This window comes from Rhinopithecus roxellana, chromosome 10 (genome assembly GCF_007565055.1).
Source record: "Rhinopithecus roxellana isolate Shanxi Qingling chromosome 10, ASM756505v1, whole genome shotgun sequence".
NCBI classification, from domain to species: Eukaryota; Metazoa; Chordata; class Mammalia; order Primates; family Cercopithecidae; genus Rhinopithecus; species Rhinopithecus roxellana.
Window position 1 is genome coordinate 85,434,457 of NC_044558.1, and position 19,746 is coordinate 85,454,202.

A 19,746-nucleotide genomic window follows, 5' to 3' on the forward strand; every position below is an offset into this window, starting at 1 on the left:
TGAGTAAGTTCACAGTGGTGTGCATCTATTCTCTCTATCTAGTTCTAAAACATTTTCATCACTCCCCGTTACCACTTCCCTCTACTACTCTACTTTTGGTCTTGATGAAAGTAGAATCATATAATATGGAATCATAAAATGAAATCATATAGTATGTGACCTTTTGTGACTGGCCTCTTTCACTTAGTGTAATGTTTTCGAGTTTCATCCAATTTGTAGCATGTATTGATACTCAAAAGGCCAAGAAGTAATTGGCCTTAAATATCTTCACAGTTTTTAAAATTTATTTTTGTATATTGCTATAAATATGTATTAAATGGGTTAATTATATTTGTGTTTTTTAAATATTTTACTGGTTTTTGGCCGGGCGCGGTGGCTCAAGCCTGTAATCCCAGCACTTTGGGAGGCCGAGACGGGCGGATCACGAGGTCAGGAGATCGAGACCATCCTGGCTAACACGGTGAAACCCCGTCTCTACTAAAAAATACAAAAAACTAGCCGGGCGAGGTGGCGGGCGCCTGTAGTCCCAGCTACCCGGGAGGCTGAGGCAGGAGAATGGCGTAAACCCGGGAGGCGGAGCTTGCAGTGAGCTGAGATCCGGCCACTGCACTCCAGCCCGGGAGATAGAGCGAGACTCCGTCTCAAAAAAAAAAAAAAAAAAAAAAAAAAAAAAAAATAAATATTTTACTGGTTTTTAAAAACTGATTATCAGTGTTATACATATTCATTGTAGAAAATTTCAAAACCAGCCTGGGCAACATAGTGAAATCTCGTCTTTACAAAAAAAATTAAAAAAGCGGGGTGTGATGGCGTGCGCCTGTGGTCCCCCGGGAGGCTGAGGTGGGAGGATTGCCTGAGCCCAGGAGATCGAGGCTGCAGTGATCCGTGATTGCACCACTGCACTCCAGCCTGGGCAACAGAACGAGACCTTGTCTAAAACAAAACAAAACAAAAAACAGAAATTGAAAACTACAGAGATGCCAAGAAAGAAAATAATGAAAGCTCATAGAATCATCCAGAGATGACCACAATTCATAAATTAATGTATTTCTGTAAAATATTTTTGGTACATGTGTGTTTACATAATTGGAATCATAACTGGTAGCATTTTGGTTTTTTTTTTGAGACAAAGTCTTGGTCTGTCACCCAGGCTGGAGTGCAGTGGTGCAATCTTGGCTCACTGTAACTTCCACCTCACAGGTTCAAGCGATTCTCCTGTCTCAGCCTCCAGAGTAGCTGGAATTACAGGCGCCCATCACCACACCCAGCTAATTTTTGTATTTTTATTTTTATTTTTTTATTTTATTTTATTTATTTATTTATTTATTTTGAGACGGAGTCTTGCTCTGTCGCCCGGGCTGGAGTGCAGTGGCCGGATCTCAGCTCACTGCAAGCTCCGCCTCCCGGGTTTACGCCATTCTCCTGCCTCAGTCTCCGGAGTAGCTGGGACTACAGGCGCCTGCCACCTCGCCCAGCTAGTTTTTTGTATTTTTAGTAGAGACGGGGTTTCACCGTGTTAGCCAGGATGGTCTCGATCTCCTGACCTCGTGATCCGCCCATCTCGGCCTCCCAAAGTGCTGGGATTACAGGCTTGAGCCACCGCGCCCGGCCTAATTTTTGTATTTTTAGTAGAGATGGGGTTTCACCATGTTGGCCAGGCTGGTCTTGAACTCCTGACTTCAGGTGATCCTCCCACCTCAGCCTCCCAAACTTTTGGGATTACAGATGTGAACCACCGCACCTGGCCATAAGTGCCAGCATTAATATAGTGTCACTCACTCTGTGGCAGCCACTGTTCTAAATACCTCCCTTGTGTTCCCTTATCGTTTCCTCACAACAGCCCTCTGAAGTAGGTATTCTGGATGACGACACTGAAGGACAGAGAGGTGAGCGACTTGCCCGAGGTGAGTTGCTGGTTAGTGGCAGAGCTGGGATTGGATTCAGTGACTGTCCCGTACAGCCCATTGCTCACATTGTAGACTCTGTTCTGATTCCCGCTCGCCGGTAAGGGTGATGCCACGCGGTGCCATTGGGGAGGAGGGAAGAGAGGGGACAGTCTGGTGTGTGCGTGTGCGTGTGTGTGTGTGTGTGTGAGAGAGAGAGAGAGAAAGTCATCTGTGGATCATATATGGTGTGCTCGGGGGTGCAGTAATTGAGGAAACATAATAAACCAGGTGTCTGCTGATGGCAGTGGGGGCTGTTGAGCACTGACCCCTACCCAGGATTATCAGGGACTGAAAGTGACCCCAGGAGAAGTGTGGTGTGAGCTGGTGTGCTTCCCTCTGGGGAAGGTCTGTGGGCTGTGTACAGAGGAGGGAGGATTTCCTGCTCTGTGGCCATCCTCCAGCCGCCTCTTCTTCTGTGAGCAAAGGCTTGGGGTCCCTCACGTTCCCCAGACCAGCAGTCTGTCAGCCTGCTGTCCTCCTACTCTTCACCTTTCTTCGGTTATTTGCTTTTATCTTCCCCTGGCTTCCTTTGGAAGAGGTTTTTCTCAATTATTGAGCTTTCTCAACTGGAGAGTCAAAATCTCCAGTTTCCAACTAGGATTGTGGATTTGTCGCTTTTTCTTTTCAGTGTTGTCCATTTTTGCTTTATCTACTTTAGAACTCTGTCATTGAGTGGGTGTACATTTAGGATGATTATGTCTTCATGATGAGTTGACTCTTATCATTATGAAATGTCCCTCTTTACCTCTGGTAATATTCCTGTCTGGAAGTCTGCCTTGTCTGATATTTACAGAAGCACTTCAACTTTCTTTCTTTTTTCTTTTAAACAACTGCTATTCTGTTTAATAAAATAGTTGCTTCAAACATCTGCAGTGGTGACTTTAACCTTGAATCTCAGCTCAGGACAGATGGACGTAATCTGCTTAGCAATCTTGGGAGGACCATCCAGGTCAGTGAGTCACTTGCGGATTCTCATCTGGAAACGATCCCTTGTTTCCTTCACCACGAGGCGTTTTTCTTATAGTGATTCTCAGAGTCTTGGTAGGCATCCAAACTGATCTTCACTTTGAGATTCTTTTCCTTGGCACCTCTGATCAAGTCAGCACACACCTTCTCCAAAGATTTGATGTTGCAGCAGGTTAGGGTAATTCTGATTTAATAAATTGCCACCTCTAGTTCCACAGATGGCTTTGAAAGCCATAGCTATGGTGTGGCTTCCTAGCTGACTTGTTCTGGGGTGAGGGCAAACAGTGACAAGTTGGGAGCAGGCGAGGGCACACCAGAGCTCAGTGGCAGCTGCCAGCTGGCTCCCTCCAAGGGCCACTCTGCCTTCCTTGATATTAGTGTTTGCATGGTATATCTTTCCCCATTGCTTTACACTGAATCTATCTGTGTCTTTATATGTAAAGTGTGTTTCTTGTAGATAGCATGTATTAAATACTGCATTTCTACCCAGCCTGACGATTTCTGCCTTTTAATTGGAGTATATAAACCTTTTAAATTTTAAAGTAATTATCAGTGTGGTTAGATTGAAGTCTATCATCTTGACATTCATTTTCCATTGTGCCATCTGTTCTTTATTCTTTCTTCTTTTCTAGCCTTCTTTTTTTAAAAAAATTTTTTTTGTAGAGACAGGTCTTGCTGTCACCCAGGCTGAAGTGCAGTGGTGCAGCCATGGCTTACTACAGTGTCAAACTCCTAGGCTCAAGTGATCCTCCTGCCTCAGTCTCTCGAGTAGCTGGGATTACAGGCATGTGCTGACATGCCCGACTACATTTTTCTTCTTCATTTCTTTTCTTTTTTTTTTTTTTAAGACAGAGTCTCACTCTATTGCCCAGGCTGGAGTACAATGGCATGATCCTGGCTCACTGCAACCTCTGCCTCCTGGGTTCAAGTGATTCTCCTGCCTCAGCCTCCTGAGTAACTGGGACTACAGGCACACACCACCATGCCTAGCTAATTTTTTGTATTTTTAGTAGAGACGGGGTTTCACCATGTTAGCCAGGATGGTCTCGATCTCCTGACCTCGTGATCTGCCCGCCTCAGCCTCACAAAGTGCTGGGATTACAGGCATGAGCCACTGTGCCCGGCCTGGCTAAATTTTTTTTTTTTTTTTGAGACAGAGTCTTTCTCTGTCCCCCAGGCTGGGGTGCAGTGGCATGATCTTGGCTCACTGCAACCTCTGCCTCCCAGGTTCAGGTGATTCTCATGCCTCAGCCTCTAGAGGAACTGGGATAACAGGCATGCGCTACCTTGCCCAGCTAATTTTTGTATTTTTAGTAGAGATGGGGTTTCACCATGTTGGCCAGGCTGGACTCAAACTCCTGACCTCAAGTGATCTGCCCACCTCAACCTCCCAAAGTGCTAGGATTAAAGGCGTGAGCCACTGTGCCCAGCCTAATTTTTTATTTTTATTTTTATTTTTGTAGAGATGGAATGTCACTGTGTTGCCCAGGCTGGTCTCTAACTCCTGGTCTCAAGCAGTCCTTCTGCCTTGGCCTCCCAACGTGCTGGGATTACAGGTGTGAGCCATCGTGTCTGGCCTCTTGCCTTGTTTTAGACTCACTGAGTATGTTTTAGGGTTCCATTTTATTTCCACTCTTTGCTTATTTAGCTATACTTCATTGGTTTGATTATTTTCGTGGTCACTCTATGGTTTGCAGGTTTAAATTAATCAGTCTGCCTTCGAATCATACCATTTCATGTGTAATGTAAGAGCAGTGTATTTCCATTTCCCTCCTGTCTTTTGTGTTATTTCTACATATATTATGAAGCCCATGCTATGTAGTCCACCTTTTATATTTATCACACATTTAATATTTCTAGCATTCTTTTTTTTTTTTTTTTAAAGGCCTTTTATTTATTTATTTTTTTTGAGACGGAGTCTCGCTCTGTCGCCCAGGCTGGAGTGCAGTGGCCGGATCTCAGCTCACTGCAAGCTCCGCCTCCCGGGTTCACGCCATTCTCCTGCCTCAGCCTCCTGAGTAGCTGGGACTACAGGCGCCTGCCACATCGCCCGGCTAGATTTTTGTATTTTTTAGTAGAGACGGGGTTTCACCATGTTAGCCAGGATGGTCTCGATCTGCTGACCTCGTGATCTGCCTGTCTTGGCTTCCCAAAGTGCTGGGATTGCAGGCTTGAGCCACCGCACCCGGCCCCAAAGGCCTTTTAAAGTCTAAAGAAGTTAACAAAAATGTTGGGAAAACATTGTGTTTTGTTTTTGTTTTCTTTTTCTTCCCTTCCTTTTCCCATTCTTGTCTGAGAACGTGTTGTCTTCTTCCTCCCTGGCTAGTTTCCCTGCCTGTGAACTCCCTCAGCCTCACTAATCTGTGCGTGCTTTGTGGTTCATCCCATCTGTGGTTCAGTCATCATAATCGATGCTGTCAGTCTCTCTGGGCTACACAGCCCCATGCTTGGTGTTGCTGACACATTCCAGTGATGCACGTTTGAGAAAATCCACACATTCCATCTCACGTTCCCTACCTCCTCTGCTCCATGGGGGAGAGGTGTGACCAGATCTGCAGGACCTGGGGCTGCCACACTCCTATTCCTTCTTGCTCTGTTGCTACATGATGCCCCTCCTCCTCCTTCCCCAGCACCAAAGAGTCACCCAGTCCCAGGCCTCGACTCCCTCCCAGCTGCCTCATTCCTATGCCCTGAGTCCACCTCGTGGAGCTCCCCTTCCCCACCCACAAAGGAAGCCAGATAGGCCACCCAGTGAGTTTAAACCTTAAGTACCCACGGGGGCTGTGCTCCAGCCACAAAATCTTGTGGACTATTCCTTTTATTTTTTATTTTTTTATTTTAGGGTAGGAGTTTTGCTGGTTGGGGAGGGGTGATGGCAACTAGATCACAGTAGATGGGACATTCTGGGATAGAAGAGTAGGAACAACTCGGGCCCTGTGCTCCTGTGTTGCTCTCCCTCACTGGGCTTTGCATATAGTGAGCTCTTAGGGAGGACTGGGAGGCGGCATGAGCTGAAGTGGCAAGGCTGATCTCAGCAGCAGACTAGCTTGGCGTGGGTCATTTGTTGATTTGTTTGGTATCATCCATGGAGCCCGTATTATGTGCTAGGCTCTGGTCAATGCTCAGATGAAGATGAATATAGGCATACTCCCTACCCACACCGTGCTATTCCTAGGCTGTGAGACATGGCCCCTTAGGCAGACAGTTCCTACCAGCTTGAGATGTGTTCTCATAGAATTGCACAGTGCTTTGGGAACTCAAAGGAATGGAGCCTCAAACCCTTTATAGGGGAGTAAAGTCAGGGAGGGTTTCCTGGAGGAAATGGTACCTTAAACTGACACTGTTTTGTGTGTGTTTTAAGAGATAGGATTTCTTGGCCGGGCGTAGTGGCTCACACCTATAATCCCAGCACTTTGGGAGGCCGAGGCGGGTTGATGGAGACCATCCTGGCTAACAAGGTGAAACCCTGTCTCTACTGAAAATAGAAAAAATTAGCTGGGCGTGGTGGCGGGCACCTGTAGTCTCAGCTTCTTGGAAGGCTGAGGCAGGAGAATGGTGTGAACCCGGGAGACTGAGCTTTTAGTGAGCCAAGATCGCACCACTGCACTCCAGTCTAGGCGACAGAGTGAGACTCCGTCTCAAAAAAAAAAAAAAGAGATAGGATTTCTCTGTTGCCCAGGCTGGAGTGCAGTGATGCCATCAGAGCACACTTGCAGCTTCAAACACCTGGGTTCAATCCATTTTCCAGCCTCAGCTTCCTAAGTAACTGGAATTACAGGTGTGTGCTATAGCACCTGGCTAATTATTTAAAATTTTTTGTAGAGACAGGGTCTTGCTGTGTTGCCCAGCCTGGTCTCAAATTCCTGCCCTCAAGCAATCGTCCCGCCTTGGCCTCCCAAAATGTTTGGACTTGTAGTCCATGAGCCACCATGCCCAGCCCTTTGTTGTGTGTTTAAATAGAACCTCAACATTTAGAAAAGGCCCCAACCTTTGTCCTTTACTTAAATGGTCGTTCTATGATAAGATTTTGGAAAGAGGCCTTCCCAGCATAAAAACAACACGTTGCTTTTTCTCTAGGTAGGCAGGATGGATCCTTTTTATCCTCTTGTTGAAGAAGATAAACTAAGCTATTATGAGTCTCAAGGGATTAGAAAGGATTTAGCCTGGTAAAGAAGACAGGAGAGAGGTCTAGGGAGAGGGAATAGCTCACTCATGCAGAGGCCTGGAGGGAGGATGTGTGTGTGTGTTTAGTTCATTGGTAGTGATTTGGTGCCCTGTGTCCAGTTGGATCTTTCAAGCTAATCAAACTTATCCTGAGCCACAAGGTCAAGGACTGTTATTAGGCTTTGCATCCTCATTGGAATGACCTTTTGAGGATGACCTTGCTACGATAGCTGAGATGGGGCTGGCCTCTGTGGCATCTGTTATCCTACAGTGAGATGAGGTGGGTTTTTTTTTGTTTTTGTTTTTGTTTTGCCCGAGTCTTGCTCTGTCGCCCAGGCTGGAGTGCGGTGGCATGATCTCGGCTCACTGCAACCTCTGCCTCCCAGGTTCAAGCAATTCTCCTGCCTCAGCCTCCTGAGTAACTGGGATTACAGGTGTGTACCACCACACCTGGCCATTTTTTGTATTTTTAGTAGAGACAAGGTTTCTCCATGTTGGCCAGGCTGGACTCAAACTCCTGACCTCAAGTGATCCGTCCGCCTCAGCCTCGCAAAGGCTGGCATTGCAGGCATGAGCCACCACACTTGGCCATGAGATGAGCTTTATCTGTGCAAAGTCTCTCTCTGGTCAGCTGGGGTTGGGGCCGTGGGTCAGTTCTGAAGGGCATTTCCATGAGGGTTTGGGGCCTGAGATTGTGTCCTGGGCCCTCTGGCCCCAGGGGTGCGCCGCATGCTCATGTGGCAGGAAGGATCTGGTTCCTCTGATAACCTGCTTAGCCTGACCCCTCTTTTTCCTGGAGGAGGGCTGTCAGAGATGGGGCTGGCTTTGTATTTGAATTTCAGAGGCAGACTCAGTGCAGATGGGAGCAGGCAGAGGAAGGGAGCCCATAGTCTTCCTGAGCACTCTGAGAATTCCCAGAGCAGGCTGCATGCAACTTCCTGAAGTTCTCCCAAAGCCAGACAGGGAGAACAACTTATGTTCAGGAGAAGGGTACCATATAATTTAACAAACTGTTACTTAGATAGGTGCCTTGGCCAGAGAAAACAGTCCTTGAGCCCTGGCTCAGGGAACCCTGTGGCTCTGCCTGTCTTTGGAGTGACTCCTGATCCCTTGTTACCGTCATCACCTGACCCCTGCCGCAGACCTTCTTCCCTGTCTCATCTGGTGGCTGTTCCATCCCTCCCGCAGGAAACAAACGTGGGAGGCATCCTGCACTCCTCGCTCCTTCTCCATATCCACTCAGTTTCCAGGTAACGTTGATTTTACCTGGTTTCATGTAGAGTATTGCAACTTCTTCCAGTTGATCCCTGCCTCTCTCTCATCTCCCCTGCCTGAGTGATGTAAAGCACAAGCCTGGTCCTGCTGTTCCACTGCTGACCGCCTTCCTTCTGTGGCTTGCCCTTGTAAGTCCAGACTCCCCAGCCGGCCCTCAGCCCTTGACTCCTCTTCCATCAAGCTGGGACTTGCACTCTGAGCTCCCATCCCCTCTGTCTGGGCACTTTCCCAGGCTGTTTTCCACTTCTGCCTGGAAAGCCCCTCCCCTTTCCTCCTGGCCCATTGCCTCTTTCAAGGCCTTCTGCCCCTCATTTATGACAGTCTCCTGCTAGTCAGTGCTCCCCGGGGACAGGCATTGTATCTTGGCCCCTCCCATGCCCAGCATAGTGCCCATGTGCACTATGTGTTTGTGAACGCGATTGGAGCTGTCATTAGTAAAGGTGAGGCTGTCCCAGTGAGAGCGTCGAAGGGAGGGTCTTGGGAGGAGGTATGTGAGATAGGTGCAGGTGGCTCTGCCTTGGATACCCAAGCGAGGCCACATCTGTTTTGTGTCCTCTGAACTGGGGTGGCTTTGCTGGAGTTTGCTGCCTGAGTCAGTGCCCAGGCGGGTCCCCTTCTAGAAATTCCAATCACCTGGGATTGAGGTGAAGATGAGGCAGCTTCAGCCCCCAAGTGATCAGACTTGTCTTCAAAGGACCAAGCCTTGAGCTGACAGGGGCAGGGTGGTGCACGGTCAGGCCTGCCCAGGACCGTGGTTTCTTTGAGATTCCCAACCCCTTTGGACCATGACTATTGGGATCTCTCCCCAGAGTAGTGTGGTAGGGACATGAGAGTGAAATTTCAGGTAGTCCACAGATACCCAGGAGGGTCATCTCTAGATGCCAGATTAAGACTTCTGATGTCAAGTTTAGCTCCCTCGGGGGACTGTCTTCCTCCCTTTCCCTTAGAAAGGGAAGAAAAGAGAATGTGGAATACTTCTGCTCCAGGGGTGGGGAGCCGAACTGAGTCAGCAGGAAGAGGGTGGATTGTGGGGCCAGGTGCAGGCCACCCTGAGTCGATGGGCACTGTTAGCCTGACACTCAGGGCCTCTGGAGTCAGTCCTGGGCGGGCCAGTGTTGATGTTCCAATGGCTGAATGCTCTGGCAGAGTTAGGAGGCGGAGACTTCAGAAGGGCCATCCCTGGACTCCTTTCTTGGCACTTGCATTGTTGGGAGCACTGTGGGGCTGCGATGCCGGTCTTTGGACTGGACTTCTGGGAGGATCAGCAGTGCCCTTCTTCCCGTTGGCTTGTGCACTGAACTTCCCACACCACAAGTGCGGGGGCCTCCAGATGCATCTGCTTGGTGACCCTTTGAACTTGGGAATGGCTTCAAAGCCAGGGAGAGAGATTGCTGTTTTGGTTGGGTCCTGCAAAGCCTCTCAGTTTTTTAGCCCAGATCTTGTTTACAGTCTGATGGTCTGGTCCCGGTGTCCTAACAAATGACTCTAGAGGCACTGTGGGAGAGTCAGGCTACCTGACACCTATCAGAGCACCTTCTCTGTGGTTGCTTGTGGCTTGCAGTGCTGGGCATGACCTGCTCTGGTGGGGCAATCAGGGATGTCAGCTTTGTGGGTGGGATAGCTCCTCATCCCCCATCTGTCACCTGGTGAGATAGGCACTAATGATATGCCTGGCTGTGTGCTGGTGATGTACCAGGACGGAGTCTCGCTCTGTAGCCCAGGCTGGAGTGCAGTGGCGCCATCTCAGCTCACTGCAACTCTGCCTCCTGGGTTCACGCCATTCTCCTGCCTCAGCCTCCTGAGTAGCTGGGACTACAGGTGCCCACCACCACGCCTGGCTAATTTTTTGTATTTTCAGTAGAGATGGGGTTTCACTATGCTGGCCAGGCTGGTCTCTAACTCCTGACTTCGTGATCCACCCGCCTCAGCCTCCCAAAGTGTTGGGATTACAGGCGTGAGCCACCGCGCCCGGCCTAATTTTTTTGTATTTTTAGTAGAGACGGGGTTTCACCACGTTGGCCAGGCTGGTTTGGAACTGTTGACCTCAGGCGATCCGTTGGCCTTGGCCTCGCAAAGTGCTGGGATTACAAGCATGATCCACCACACCCGGCAGAAACTTCCACCTTTTAAAAAAGAGAAACCAGTAGCACCTGAAAGGGCAGTAGTGGGACAGGTACTTGCTCAGCTCCCTGGCTTTTTTGGTGGCCATTTCCTGTCTGAACCTAAAGATGGGCAGGAGGAGAAGGAGCAGCCCCACCTGACCATTTGGTTCCCATCAGAGGTTCCCCAGCTGGCCACGAAGCTCCCTGTGTTGCAGCACAGTTGTTAGGGGGCAGAAGCATGGGATTTGCTGTCCTTGGGAAGTTTAGCTTAGGAGCATCCAAGGACAGCTGTGCTCCCCATACATAGCCAGGCACAGAGCAGTCACTGTCTGAAGGAGAAATGATGGGGTTCACCCTGGCACTTATGGCAAGAGAGCAGTCTCTGCATATACGGCAGAACCTAGCATCCGCTGGAGCTAGTGATGTAAATGGTCTACCTAAACAGTCACCTAGGTTTCCCCGCAGAGTATCATTTCTATTAGAAGACATTCTCCACAGCTCAAAATCCAACTTCCAAACAACCTTCTGGAATGCTCCATGTGTGTATGTGGGGACTTTCTGTGTGGTGTTTCTGGGCATTGCTGCCATGTACTGCTGTTGCTATCTGGCTCTGCTGGGCTGGATTTGCAGAGCCCCAGAGTGTCTTCTGCAATAAAATCCAAACCAGGGGCAAGGTGTGTACCCCCTCTCCCATCAGTCCCTGGCATAGCCAGCTGGGCACAGTGGAGGGAGGCCAGGCCAGCTAAGCCTCGTTGGAGCGCTGGAACCCTCTCTGCTGCATGAGCCCCCGGGCACAGACACCTCCATTCAGTTTACCCATGAGGCTTGGCATTTGCTTGGCCTGCTTCCTCAGCTTTGGGGTTAGTGGGCTTCTTGCAGGCTAACTATAACGTGATCTCATTTGAGTTCTGTTCGTACCCTCTCTCTCTCCCCTGCACCTTGATATCCCTACATGTGAGCTCCACCAGCCAGGCTGAAAGCCCAGAGGTCTCCCTGAGTGCTTTTTGTTTCAGGAAAATATCTTCTCTCTTTTTTTCTATTGTGGTTTCCCAGTGTGACTCTGCAGCTCCATCTGCTTCCTCCCTGTCCAGGAAGAGGCAGATTTCCCCATGTGGAGAGTTGGCAAGTCTCCGGGCCTCCAGAGAAATTGGCTTTGCCCTCTTCAGGACAGTGGCCGGGGGCATTCCTCCTTTGTAGCTCAGTGATACCATCCTACCAGGGCCCTGGGTCGGGTCAGACATGCTGCCTACCATTGTGCCTGGGGAGCCTACAAAGCTCAGTGGGGTGGGGGGACTGAGATGAGACTTGGAGCTTCTGTGCATGGGATGGGCCTCCTGAGACCACTCCTTATTCAGGAGGTGCCAACTCTCTGTGGGGACACCAGCTGTCAAGGGCCCCCATCATTTCCTAGAGCCCTGAAATCAGCAGATGACTTCCAAAACTTGTGTGCCCAAGAAGACCCAGGGCTGGATGATGTAGACACTTCTAGGGAGGCAAAAGGGTCACTGAGGGTCAGCTTGGGGAGCACTCTGGGGGCAGCTGGCGTGACTCCCCTCCCCTCCCCCACTTCTCAGCACTTGTGACCATCTATGATAGTGGTTTCAAATGGTGCGCTGTCAGGACATAGCCTTCAGATGACACCGAGGGTGTGTCTGGCATTCTGTGCACTCCTGGCTCTTTCTTTCACTCAAGTAAATGCATTGGAACACATGTGGGTGGCGCTGATGGTCATGGAGCCATCTTGAACCCACTTCAGTTTATTTTCTCCAGAGTAAAAGCAGTGACCAGCAGGAGTTTGAGACCAGCCTGGCCAGCATGGTGAAACCCCATCTCTACTAAAAATACAAAAATTAGCAGGGCGTGTTAGCAGATGCTTGTAATTCCAGCTACTTGGGAGGCTGAGGCACAAGAATTGCTAGAATCCAAGAGGCAGAAATTGCAGGGAACCGTGATCATGCCACTGTACCCCAGCCTGGGCAACAGAAGTGAAATTCTGTGTATGTGTATATGTATGTACATATATATATGTGTGTGTGTGTGTATACATACATATATACATAAGCACATAAGCATGCAAGCAATGACCAGGTGCAGTGGCTCATGCCCATAATGCCAGCACTGTGAGAGACTGAGGCAGGAGGATCACTTGAGCCCAGAAGTTCCAGGCTACCCCGGCAACATCCTGAGACCCTGTCTCTACAAAAAATAGAAAAATTAGCCAAGTATGCTGGCATTTACCTGTAGCCCTCATGACTTGGGAGGCTGAGGTGAGAGGATCACTTGAGCCCAGAAGTTTGAGGTTGCAGTGAGCTATGATCACACCACTGCACTCCAGCCTGGGTGAAAGAGTGAGACCTTGTCCCAAATTAATTAATTAATTAATTAAATTAAAAGATCAGCTGGGGTATGGGCACGGTGGCTCACGCCTGTAATGCCAGCACTTTGGGAAGCCAAGGTGGGTGGATCACAAGGTCAGGAGTTCAAGACCAGCCTGGCCAAGATAATGAAACCTTGTCTCTACTAAAAATACAAAAATTAGCTGGGCGTGGTGGCAGGCATCTGTAATCCCAGCTACTCGGGAGGCTGAGGCAGGGAATTGCTTAAACCCAGGAGGCAGATGTTGTAGTGAGCTGAGATGGCACCACTGCATGCCAGCCTGGGTGACAGTGAGACTCCATCTCAAAAAAAAAAAAAAAGATCAGCTGGGCATGGTGGCACACACCTATAGTTCCAGCTAGTCAGGAAACTGAGGTGGGAGGATCGCTTGAGCCCAGGAGGTGGAGACCAGTGAGTTGAGACCGTGCTACTGTATTCCAGCCTTCAGCCTGGGTAACAGAGCGAGACCCTGTCTCAAAAAAAAAAAAAAAAATCAGTTGCAGATGTCCATACCTTATGATGATTAGCCAGGGACTGGTGGCACACCTCATGGCTGATTGATGGCACGTCAGGGTCGAGAACCAGTGGCTGAGGATAGCTCTATGCTCAGACTTGTGTTTCCCCAGCGTGCTGTGCCCTCTGGAGGCCTCTTGCGCCCAGACACAGAATAGGTAAAAACAGCAGTACAAGACATGGAACTGCCTACATTTTTGCTCATTGGGAAAAGTGCTTGGGTGAGACATGTGGCTGTCCATTGAAGGGAACAGCTAGGCTGAGTGTGGGCTGGAAAATCTAGGCTGGCTGTCTTGCTGACTGTCCCCTGTTGGCTGGTTCGGTGCCTACAGTGGAGTCCCTTGTCTGCCTGTGTGTCTCCTAATGATTCTGATGTCATCTGTGTGAGGTCAGAGATTGGTTCCTGGGGCAGGCCCATCTTGCATCCTGGGGTTCAGATGGGCCCATCAGCAGCGTAGCACAGGGGGAAAGCACTTGAGCGCGTCGGCCTTGCACATCAACAAGTTAGGCCAGAACATGGAGTGCACCAGCCTTCTCAGAATTCTTGAGCTCTCTCTACCACCACTAGGGGCTCCTCCGTAGCTCAAGACCACTCCTGAGGCACAGGGTGAGGAGGAGGCAGAGAGAAAAGAGAACCGGAGACCTGGAGTGGGCAGCGGCAGAGCGGAACCCAGCAGCCTGCATTTTTGGCTTCCTCTGGGGGCTCTGGGGATGTGTGTTGTGGGAGTGGAGAGTGGTGACGAGCAGAGGAGGGACAGCTGCTGAAAGCGATCATTCCTCTCCTTGTGGGGCGTCCTGGGAAGAACATGGGTAATCTCTGCAGTCAGGCAGCGCTGTCCTCATGGGGCCTCATGGGGCGGCTCTGGGTGTCCGCATTCTAATCCCTGGCAACAAATGGGCCTGCAAGGCTGGGCTCCTGGTGGATGCTCAGGAAGGGTTGTTCCACTCCTCACCCCCTCCTGAGCTGCTTTCTGGCCTCACAGCCCCGTCTTTGGATCCCTGTTTGGCACTCTGCTGGGGTCAGAGCTTCCGTGGCAGGAGCAGAGGCTGCTCTCTCCTGGGTTCCTCTGGGAGCTACTGTGGAGCTTGGGCAGTTCCTTCTATTGTCGCGATTCTGGGTTCAAAGCCACAGGCTTCTCAGACAGCTGTGACTTCCCGGCAGGCAGTAGGGATGGGGTGGGGGTGGAGGCGCTGGGGCCCTGCAGCTTCCCTCGCTTGCCTCGGTCCTTGCTAGGCAGTGAGTCGGAGGCGCCTGGGCTCAGCTGACGTTCTCCAAGGAGGACTTGGAATGAACCCGAGACACAGAGGGTGAGGTCAGTGGTTTGCTCAGCAAGAAGGCTGAGTTAGTGACAACCTGTCACAGCTCCCAGGATCCCTGGCTGCAGTCCTTGGCTCGGACTCCTCCCCCTGCTGGCCTTACGGGAGATGAAAATCAGTGATGTGGATCTACTGACTGTCTCCTGTGTGTCAGAGTGGGAGGTTAACGTTTATTTTATCCCAGTCACCAGGATGGCTTTCACATTCCTTTTCATCCATTACTCACTATGTGTGCTATGAGGTGCCTGAGTAAACTAAAACCCATAATGATTTAGTCACTGTCACCCAGGCTAGTGAGTGGCGGATTTGAACCCATCCTCCTCACTGTTAGAAGGCCCATTCCTTCCACTCTACCACACTGCCATGCAGGTGGGATGCCAGGAGGGTGTCCAAAGAACTGTGTGACTGTCCCAGCTCCCAGTGATGCCAGACCAGCCAAATCTGTGATACGGGCAGGGTGGTTTTATGTGTGGACAGTGGGGGCTTTGTGGTGCTGCTTAAAATTGTTTGCTAAAAGTCCCCAAGAGCATGAGCATGTGCAAAACGTCCTCTTATCTGTTTTTTTTTTTTTTTTTTTTTTTTTGAGACAGAGTCTTGCTCTGTCACCCAGGCTGGAGTGCAGTGGCGCAATCTCTGTCCACTGCAACCTCTGCCTCCTGGGTTTAAGCTGTTCTCCTGCCTCAGCCTCCCAGGAGGCTGGGATTACAGGCATGCACCACCATGCTCAGATAAGTTTTGTATTTTTAGTAGAGATGAGGTTTCACCACCTTGGCCTGGCCAACGTGGTTTCGAACTCCTGGCCTCAAGCAATCTCCCTGCCTCCCAAAGTGCTAGGATTACAAGCATAAACCACCATGCAGGCCTTGAAGCCTCTTTTTTTACCTTACAATTTCACTTGTATTTTGCATTTGACTCCGTAATGTAGCCTTGTTTGTTTTAAGACAATGATTTACATTTCTTGCCCCTGAGTACATTTGATCCTCAAAGTGTTCTGGCTTTATCCTGAGGTGGCTTCCTGTGTCCGCTGGGGGTATGGATATCCTTGTGTGAGAGGCTCAAACCAGGTGAAAGATGATAGAGGTAGTGGTGGGGCACATTCAGTATTGTGAAGAAAGGCACACAGGCGAAAAGGGAAGCAGGGATCCCAATTTGGCTAGAGATGTGGGCTGCAGTGAGGGGGACCAAGGAAGCAGTGAAGGTTAGTTTGGGGCCGTATTCTGAGAGGGTTAAGAACAGAATGCCATCCCCAGGGTTTCTGACCTTGTTTTATAGGCAAAGAGGGCAACAGTGGGTGAGTATTATAACTCTGCCCCTTGGTCTGCACACATTCATTCAAGCCCCTCTAAGAAGCCTGTGGGGGCTGGGCACAGTGGCTCATGCTTGTAATCCCAGCACTTTGGAATGCCAAGGCGGGTGGATCACTTGAAGTCAGGAGTTCGAGACAAGTCTGGCCAACAATGTGAAACCTCAACTCTACTAAGAAAATAAAAAAATTAGCCGGGTGTGGTGTGTACCTGTAGTCCCAGCTACTTGGGAGACTGAGGCGGGAGGATTGTTTGAACCCAGGAGGTAGAGGCTACAGTGAGCTGAGATCATGCCACTGCACTCCAGCCTGGTTGACAGAGCAAGATTCCATTTCAAAAAAAAAAAGGAGGCCTTTGAGGGTATCCATGCTGTGGGGATTCAGGAGCGGGAGGATGTTCTTGCCCACAGAGGGCCTGTAGTCTAGTGGGAGAGGCCAGAGTGAAGTGTGAGGCATGCCCCAAAAAGACTGGGTGCCAGGAAGTTCGGGCCGATGGTGTCTGCAGGAAGGGTTAGATTGGGCAGGGGGCAAGGGGCTGCAGTCAAGTTCAGGAAGGCACTGAGCATGGATTCGGATGCTAGTCCAAGTGGCTGGCTGTGTGTGATGAAAGGAAAGGAAGGCAAGTGATGACAGGGAGAGGCCCCGCGAGGGAAGAATTGATGTGACGTGGTGACCAGCTAAATGTGGGAGCTATTAAAGGGACTTAGAAAAGAGAGCTGGGGAAGTCAGGCAAGTGAGAGCTGACTTCAGGGAAATGACCTTGCTGCCTGAAAAAAGGGGAAGGTGCTGGCTGGTTAGTGAGAACCCGACTAACAGAGTGGGTAACATGCTATGAAATCCACAAACATCGCAAAAAAAAACTGCAGCTCATCTCAGGAACAGGCAAACTTTTGAACTTTTTGTTCGGGTCTCTGTGGGATGATGACTCACTTTGAGCCCCTCCTAACCTCTGTTGGTGATTAGCAGGGGTGAGAGGCCCAAGGAGCCGCCCTGCTCTGCAACAGATCAACTTGCCTGGAAGAGCCCAGATTGCAGGAATGGGTTGGAGTAGATTTGGAACAGCTAAGAACCTTTCCAGCCCATGAGTCTCCTGGGTTTGAGGCTTTTTGTATGTAAATCTGGGTTTTACCCATTGAAGGAGCTGTGAGTTGGGCCTGGAATGGGGCCCTAGACTTGACCTTAAAAGGTCTAGCATCTCTGGGTGACCTAAAGAGGTGGATGACATCTGACCAATGAAATGTGTCCACAATGTTCTGGGACCTCTGAAGGAGGGAGGGGCCCACTGATTCTGGATAGGAGAGATGAGTCTCTTACAATATGAAAGAGGCTCTGGGGCCGGGCATGGTAGCTCATGTCTGTAATCTCAGCACTTTGGGAAGGCCCAGGCAGGAAGATGGCTTGAGGCCAGGAGTTCAAGACCAGCCTGGGCAACATAGCAAGACCCTGTCTCTACAAAAAAATTTTTAAAAGCTTTTAGTCCTAGCTACTCGGGAGGCTGAGGCAGGAAGACCCCTCGAGCCCAAGAATTCTAGGCTGCAATGAGCTATGATCAGGCCTCTAGCCTGAGTGACAGAACAAGAGTTGTCTCAAAAAAAGAAAAAAAGAAGAGAAGGACTCTGGTATTCGGCCAGCCTGGCCTGAACTCCTGTGCCTGTAGCCCAGGGCAGAGGCATACAAGTGCTCAGAGTCAACCTGGGCGGCCTCAGCCTCGTCTCACTTGCTGTTGCTTAAGGTCCTGGAGCCCAATTTGATGGGGAAGTGGCGGCAGCCAGGAGCCTGACGGGTGGGCCCTGTGTGGGTGCCTGGTGCAGATGGGCCTGGCACAGTTGGGCTTCTGCCTGGAGCTCAGGGTGACTGCTGGAGTTGCCTTGCAGCCTTTATTCTCTCGGGTCTCCGGTTACCTGTGCCCTGTGACCTTGGGTACAAGCCAGGCAGCCAATAAAGTCAGCCTGCCTGCACACTCATATTGTGCCAGCCTCTGCAAGGAAGAGCTCGTCAGCACACAGGAAGCCACCCTCCTAAACTAGGCCTGTAGGAAGCCACTTTATCCAAATGACCACCCCCTCCTCCCCTGGCGGCTGACTGGAAGACTCCCGGGCCTTCTCCCCTGGCTTCCTGTGTGTCACCCCCCAGCCCACACTTCCTTCAGGGCTGTGAGGGTAAAATGCAGTTCCTGTTGAGTGAGGTATGAGTCAGCGGAGGAGAATTGGTGGCTGAGTCTTTGTAACCTCCAGGCATGGCTATTAAATATTTACATGACACTATGGTATTGATCGTTTCTCATCCATCCTCTTAGGAGAGCAGTTCCTGTCTGGGATTCAAATAATAGCAGAATCTTGGATTTAGACTAACTCGGAAGAGCTCAAAGGTGCTATATACTCACCCATAATCGCATTATCTCCTCAGAGCATGCTACTAGGAATGGGGACAAATTGGGTTCTGTCCATTTTCTTGATAGAGAAGACATCCAGAGAGGTTAGAGGATCCGCTGAGGGGCCCCCACTGATCCACTGGGTCCGAGATCAGGGCATCCCAGCTCCCCTCCTCTGCACTGGCTGTTTGTTCTGCTCACTGCTGCTTCCCCATCCTCCTGCTCTTCACAGCCCCTCTGTCATTCAGCCATTCATTCTAGCTGCTGGGGATATGGCGTCGAACAAGACTGACAAGGCCGCTGCTCTCTGGAGCTTAATTCTTGGAGAGGAGACAGTTGACAAGAACCCAAATTGGCAGGGAAGACCCCTCAAGGAGACTGAGTTCCTAGTCAGCGTCCAGGCCCTAGGTCCCTGGGCTGGGGGTGGGTGGGGCAGAGTGGATCTGGCCTAATTGTGGATTGGCCCTTACTGAGGACGGACGGTTATCAGGATAAATATACCCAGCTCACCATTCCTGGGGACTTACTCACCGAGTGAAAGCACCCCACTGCGGATTAGATTACCTCTGCTCTAACTGCTCATGTGCTCCGGGCTGGGGAAGGGGAGGGGAACTTGGAGCTGGGGGAGGGGGGAGACCCGCCTTCCCGTTCTGTTTTCCTTCCTAATCTGGAAGAGTCTCACCAAAGGGGCTGAGATGAGACCATCCCTGAGCCGGTCCTGCTGTTTACATAGCTCCTTCCTTAGGAAGGGCCAAGCCCCGCTCACTGCTCATATCCCTGAGCGTGGGCAACTGTAAGGAGGCCGCAGCTTCTCTGACACTCAGAGCTACCAAGGCTGCCCAGGTGGTCATCAGGGAGTTGGGACCCTCCCTTGTCCAGAGTTCTGGACCCAACAGGATAGACAAGCCATGAGACTGGGCTTCCCCAGACCCCCTAGGACAGGGACTTTTCTCTCTGGGAGTCTGGGTTTCCTATCAGATGGCAGGGAGGGACAGCTGGCCCAGGGCTGCGGGGAAGGCCCCTGTGCTATGGCAGCCGGTTGCTGCTGGTGCTGGAGCTTTCAGGGTGGTGTTTGCTGCTCCTTCCTTCGGCTTGTCAGCTCCTAAGGAAGCTGCACTGGCTTCTCCCTGCCTGGGGCAATGAAAGCTGAGTGAAATTGGCCTGCAGAAGAAGGTGGGTGAGGTGGCTGGAAAATACCTTGTTCTTACTGTGGGCCTCTCCTGGGCCAGGCCTCGAAAATACAAGGCGTGCTAAGGTGGGGCCGTGGCCTCGAGAATACAAGGTGGGTTCTGCCTGGAACTGCTGGTGGAGGAGTCCAGAATGGCAAAGGTGGTCAGGGACCACGGGGCCCTGGCGCTGGGGTTGGTGTGGCAGGGCAGCTTGTAAACTCCAAGAAGGGATGGAAAAGCTGGC

General features: G+C 50.6%; 1 protein-coding gene across 9 annotated transcripts in view; it reads left to right on the plus strand.

The window, feature by feature from the left end:
- PXN (paxillin) overlaps positions 1-19,746 on the plus strand; it is a 59,858-nt gene that overhangs the window by 20,190 nt on the left and 19,922 nt on the right. For 3 of the 9 annotated variants that reach the window (XM_030938799.1, XM_030938793.1, XM_030938796.1), the window contains one exon: positions 1,841-1,904. The exons of 3 other annotated variants lie outside the window; for them this stretch is intronic. Coding sequence is in view for 3 of the 6 variants with exons in the window: in XM_030938793.1 (XP_030794653.1) it covers positions 1,841-1,904 (64 nt within the window). In the remaining 3 variants the exon portion in view is untranslated. Of the gene's footprint in view, positions 1-1,840; positions 1,905-19,746 lie in introns of those variants that run through there. 3 more of the 9 variants (XM_030938800.1, XM_030938794.1, XM_030938795.1) reach the window with 2 other exon arrangements.